The sequence below is a fragment of the Dendronephthya gigantea genome, unplaced genomic scaffold (assembly GCF_004324835.1).
Source record: "Dendronephthya gigantea isolate DGI-Jeju-01 unplaced genomic scaffold, DenGig_1.0 000046F, whole genome shotgun sequence".
NCBI lineage: Eukaryota > Metazoa > Cnidaria > Anthozoa > Malacalcyonacea > Nephtheidae > Dendronephthya > Dendronephthya gigantea.
In genome coordinates, this window is record NW_021163056.1 from 1,441,871 (window position 1) to 1,448,288 (window position 6,418).

Consider the following 6,418-nt stretch of genomic DNA (forward strand, 5'->3'; position numbering starts at 1 on the left):
AGTGATAAGAAATCTCCAAAAAAATTTTCAATTGAAAATTCTACAATTCCTTTAACAGTTCCACAGGAAGTTCCACAAGAACTGCATGGTTTAACCCAAGTTGAGGAAATGTTGATTGCTAGAGCCCTTCCAATCATGAGGGTATATATCAAACCTGGTGGTCAACGAGGTTATTCTGGGCATTGTATTAACTTGCCACAAAATGTTACTGAATTGGCAACAACTTTGCCAAGATATCCTAAAGATTTGGCTGTAATTATTGTTAAAGTCAAAGGTCGAGACAACACATTCAAAGATGTGACTGTGCAAAAGCAAAAAGTCCATGATGCACTCACCTGGCTAAAATTAATAATAATCCACATTATTCTGAAGTAACAATTAATGAGCATACATTAAACAGTTTACCTGACAATGGTGTACCACCAGAACTAATGACTGTTGAGACTAATGATGACATCATCTCAGATGATTGTCCTCAGAATACTGGACCACCTGTTGACAATCCTTCAGAGGATGTTGTTTACAATGACTCAACTGACATGAGTAGCTTTTCACCTGTTCGTGAACAAGAACAACAAGAACTTGAAGCTGTTAAAAATCAGCTTGCTGAAGATGAGCCAATGGCATGGCCATCTCTTAACAATGAACCTGTAAATGAGTATCAGGTTTCTTATTTAGCCGTAATGGCCTTTCCGGCATTATTTCCAGATGGGAAAGCTGACCCTACTAACAAAGGTCTTCTCAGAGATGTGCCTTTTCAGGAACAAATAAAGCATCTGCTAAAATTTGCTGAAATTGTCAATGGTAAATGGGTGTACCGCTTTGCTAGTCACCCCAGATTTGCATACTGGGCATTTAACATGATTCAGAGAAAGCGAATTTTACAGCAAACTGGAATTTTCCTAAAACAAAACCCAGGTGAAGCTCATCTCACTCTTGATGAACTACGTGAAATGGCTGGCCAGTAACAGTGCAAATGTCTTTATGTCTAAAGTATCAAGATATGTTGCCAATATTGGTGGTACTGATGCTTATTGAAATATAGTAAGAGAAGAGCTTAAAGCCATTATTACTAATGTTGGAGCTCCAACAATATTCTTCACCTTCTCCTCTGCAGATATGCATTGGCCAGAGTTACATGCATTGTTTAGTGCTTATCCTGACTGTGACACAACTAGTGCACAAACAAGACGACAAAATGTCATTGACAATCCACACCTTGTTGATTGGTTTTTTACCCAACGACTCGAAAGCTTTGTGAAACACTGGCTTTATGGCACCCTTGGTGCCAAATGGCACTGGTTCAGATATGAGTACTAAGGTCGAGGTAGTATTCACTGTCATGGCACTGCCAAACTGAACAATGACCCAGGCTTGTGTGAGCTAACCCAGACTGCTTTGAAGGGATTCTTAGCACAGAAATTCAAAGATAAAAATGAGTGCATTGAAACCACAGAATTAGACCAGGATATTGAAGCCGGTCAAGTTGCTGCTGACACTGTATGTCGATATGTTGATTGGTTAATGTCAACCATGAACCCTAACTGTCCAGAGGAAGACACCTGGATAAGACCTGAGGTTCATCCTTGTCAACGACGCCATAATGATATTCCTGATTGGGATAAGCCAACAGATTATGTGGATCTGCTAAACATGGTCCAACGACACACTCGTTGTAGTACTAGCTATTGCCTTAGGAAGAAGGGAAATGAAAAAGAGTTGAAATGTAGATTTCATTTTCCAATCGAACATTGTCCTCAGACAATGTTGGAATTTGAGAAAGTTCACACCAAAGGTGAAAACGAGCACTACAGGGCAAAAATTGTCACTAAGAGAAATGACACATGGTTAAATAACCATCAAAAGGTTCAGCTGCAAGGGTGGAGAGCTAACTGTGATATTCAAGTTGTCATTGATCACTATGCTTGTGTTGCACCAAGTATGCTGCCAAAGGTGAACCAAGGTCACCTGTATTGAAACAAGCGTTCAATTCAATTATGCAAAATGTTGATAGTTGCACTGATCCTCGTCGTGCTATTAAGAAAGTTGTCATGAAATCTCTTGGTGAGAGAGATTATGCAGCTCAAGAAACAATGCATCATTTGTTGTCATTGAAACTGCATAGCTCATCATTTAATGTGATGCCAGTAAGTTTGAATGGTTCTCGTAAAGTACGAGATGTCACCAGTATTGAAGAAGGTGAATCCTGTACTGAACACTCGCTCCTTGATGTGTATGCTAACCGACAGCAATATAGTACTTCATCTGAAGTACACAATATGAACTTCGTTCAGTTTGTTACAACATACAAAGTTGTTAATGAAGCATTGACAAAATTATCCCCCAATGTGATACCAAGAATATTTCCAACATATTCTCTGAACCCGAAAGGTCCAAATTTTGGACTTTATTGCAAGTACCAACTGTTAAGGTACAAACCCTGGACAGGGACGCCCAATAATGCTTGGGGTGATCAAGAACCAACTGATGAGGTTCTCATTAATTGTTGGCATGAGTTTTTGCACACAACATATGGAAAAACCAATGTAGCAGACTGGATTGACAAATTGCAAAATGTCATTCAAAGTCAAGAAGAAGATCATGATGAAACTCCTCAACAACAGGAAGTAACCCATGAGGAGTGGATGATACTATCTGACCTCAACACTCCTTTTGAAAACTCTGAGGAAACACAGCAGTCAACATATGACTGGCAGGCTGATCGAACCAGTTACACTGAACAACAAATCCATGAAATGGCAACATGGATAAAAACAAAGAAAGAGGACTACAGTGTCCCTGAACAATATGAGTCAGTAAATACTGACACTTTTAGTGAAATGCAAAATGTTGCATACAACATTGTTGAAAATCATTTTAATGACCCATCATGTGACAAACAGTCATTGTGTCTGATTATAAACGGTGTTGCAGGTACCGGTAAAAGCTGCCTTATTAATGGCATTCGAAATCTTTTGCAAGGTAAATGTGCAGTGACTGCTACAACTGGTAAAGCTGCTTACAACATTAATGGTGTAACTGTGCATTCCTTATTGAAATTACCCATAGGACCAAGGGGTAAGAATGACCTCAAAGGTGAAAGTCTCTGTAGATTGCAGGACAGTCTTAATGACATTGACTACATCATTATTGATGAGTATTCTATGCTGGGCCAGACCACATTTGGCTGGATTGACAAACGTTGCAAGCAGGCAACAGGTCATTATGACAAGGTTTTTGGTGGAAAATCAGTGATTTTAACTGGTGATCCAGGTCAGTTACCACCAGTGGCTGACAAGCCCCTGTATCATGCCAAACCATCAAATGCTGTTGGTGAACAAGGTTACCAAGCATATCGTATGTTTCACAAGGTTGTTACACTCACTGTTAATCAGCGAGTACAAGGCATAAGTTCTGAACAAGTACAGTTCAGAGATTTACTCTTACGACTTCGTAAAGGAGAGTCGACTGTCGCTGACTGGCAATTACTTTTGACACGTCAGCCATCTAAAATGGCAGATTTGTCTGAATTTACACATGCCACTAGACTATTCTATAGCAATGAACAAGTTGCTAATTACAATCACGAGCAACTTATACAACTTGAGCAACCAACAGCTAGCATCAATGCTCGCCATTCCTCAGCAAAGGCAAAGAAAATGTCCTCAGATGATATGTCTGATATAGCTTCAGATATAGCGCGTCACATTTGTGTTACCATTTTTTCGATACACCCTGTATTTCTGATTAATATTTTGCATGTAAAATATTACTCTTTAAGGTTCAGTCACATTGAGAAAAATTGAAAAACTCTTGTTATTGCTAGTATCAAACATTTTACTATCAAAAAATAGTAAAATGTATGCACTGCACCACACAGTGAATTTGTATTTCTGAAGGAGCAATTGTGATCCTGTTCAATATAACTTACAGCTGTAGTACATATAATAACATGTTCATTAGTGACCTCATTAGTGGTCTGAATTGTAAATTACTCGTGCCAAGTGGTCTAGCCTGTGTTCTTCATCAAGCCTGTATTGTAAGTTCACTGAGGACTTCAACTTTGACAGTCTTTCATAAGACATTGGTTCAATAACACACGAGGATAATGTTTTTACTCGACTGATAGCAACATAAGAGACTCCAGAAGTTCTCTCTGATTTCCCAATGTCAATCCAAGCAGTTGGAAGAGTCAGTCCTTGGCTCTTGTGTATTGTGAGAGCCCAAGCAAGCCTGAGAGGTAACTGTTGCCTCTCATGATAACTACCTCCTTCCTGTGAAGACACAGTGATGGGACATATTGGAACACACAATGGTTGGTTCTCACTGAAAGCAGGACCTCTATAGTTGTCAAACTGAACCATGACTGCAATAGGTAAGTCAGGTGGTTGATGGTTGTCTTTGAAAATAAAATCAACAACTGTTCCTGTAGCTCCATTACAGAGACCAACACTGGACCACAGGTTCAGTGCTTCGGCAAAAGTTTTAAGTGAAAATTGCATATTTCCACCGATGGGAATTAATGAGACAATTGATATGCATTTTTAATCAATAATAACAACAATTTACAATGTTAAAAACGCACGATTGTTTTACATAATTACGGTCATGCAGTGTTTATGCTCCGACACCTTCCATGTGTCCTCCGTTTCTTTCAATGCACAGTTCACAACGCCGTCGCATGCTCTGCACCGTCCTTCTGACGAGTGCCTGATCGTTCACCAACACAGCGACTTCCCGATGAATGCGAGCTCGCAGGTCATCAATATCGTTGGGAGGGTTGGTAAAAACTTTGCCTTTCAAATAGCCCCACAAGAAGAAGTCACACGGCGTGAGGTCGGGAGAACGAGGTGGCCATTCCACTGCATGATGTAACGCAACAATTCGATTGCCGAACAATTCTCTTAGGCGTTGCGTAACAGCACAGAGACGATGTGCACCATCTTGCACCCACCAAAGATGCCTGAATACGCCTCCCACTTGCATTTCAAAATGCTCCAAAAGCTGCGGAACAACATCATTGTTAAGCATTTGCAAATAATTGAGGCCGGTGACGTTCCTTTCGAAGAAAATCGGACCAATAATCTCACCACTTCCACACAAACCTATCCAAACTGTCACCTTCTGACGGCTGCAATTCACATCGTAGTTGAATTCTGGCGGTTGACCTACTGGAGCATATTCCCGGACATTCTGAGTATTGACATCACCATTCATACAGAATGTAGCTTCATCACCAATGACAAAATCTCGCAGGAAATTTTCGTTTCTCTCGCATTGTTCGGTCAACCACCTTGCAAAATTCAACTGTCTTTGAAAATCGCGTGGTAGTAGCTGGTGTCGGACGTGCATTCGATACGGGTATTGTCTCAGGTCCAAGCGGGTTATCCTGTTAAAAGTTGCCGATGGTAGGCCAACACCGTTACGTCTTGCACTGGTACCAGTCGGATGTTCTGCGAGCCGATTCCTCACCAATTCAATGTTTTCTGCAGATCTGCCAGTCTTTCTTCTGCCAGAATTCCCCTTGTTTCGGTTATGACTGGTGCCATGCTGTTCAAACTTTCTTATGTTATATCGGATGGTCTTAATTGCTATGTCTTGTCGTTCAGGAAATCTCTCTCTAAACGCATCTCGTGTTCTTGCTAAGCTGCCAAGGTGATAAAAGGTTCTCACAATAAATGTACGTTGTTCAATTGTCAATTGACCCATCTTCTTTTATTTTGTCGCGTGCTAAGTCATGCATACTCGCACTACGTAAATCAAATTCTAATAATAATCGGCGATGATAGGGTTTTAAACCTCTTGGGACTAAATTTCAAAAGAAACGTGTGCAATTCCCATCGGTGGAAATATGCAATTTTCACTTAAAACTTTTGCCGAAGCACTGCTCACTGGTTTCTTGTCGAAATGCCACATAAAACATAGCATTTAAAAGCTAAATAACTAAGCTTTCCAATGATGTAAAACTCGATGAAATCTATCAACGATTTGTTGAGATATAGCGCGTCACATTTGTGTTACCATTTTTTCGATACACCCTGTACAATACTATGTCCATAGAAAATTTAGTAAGTTATATGATGTTAACGAAATAAACTGTGACCATAGCAGCCCAGACATGTTTTCGTTCTCGTGGCGCTCGCGCGTGTACACGAGTCTACTTGGTCTATTATTATGTCATAATAATAATAATAATAGACCAAGTAGACTCGTGTACACGCGCGAGCGCCACGAGAACGAAAACATGTCTGGGCTGCCTATAGGTATACATGAGTATTATGTCAACCAACATTGCTAACAGTAACAATTAAACAATTAAAACCTAACTGATGAACAAAACAACTGTATATATAAATGTACTGTTTTTAAACACCTTAATATCTTTTAAAGTTCTTGTTTCCAAAGGCAGCTCTCAGGA

The 6,418-nt window shown here is 40.0% G+C and overlaps 1 protein-coding gene across 1 annotated transcript; it reads left to right on the forward strand.

Moving 5' to 3' along the window:
• Positions 1-1,997: 1,997 nt before the first annotated feature.
• On the forward strand, positions 1,998-5,659 carry LOC114527764. The gene is made up of 2 exons (XM_028549457.1): positions 1,998-3,357; positions 5,610-5,659. Exons 1-2 carry the CDS (start codon positions 1,998-2,000, stop codon positions 5,657-5,659), a joined length of 1,410 nt encoding a protein of 469 aa, XP_028405258.1.
• The last annotated feature ends 759 nt before the right edge of the window (positions 5,660-6,418 follow it).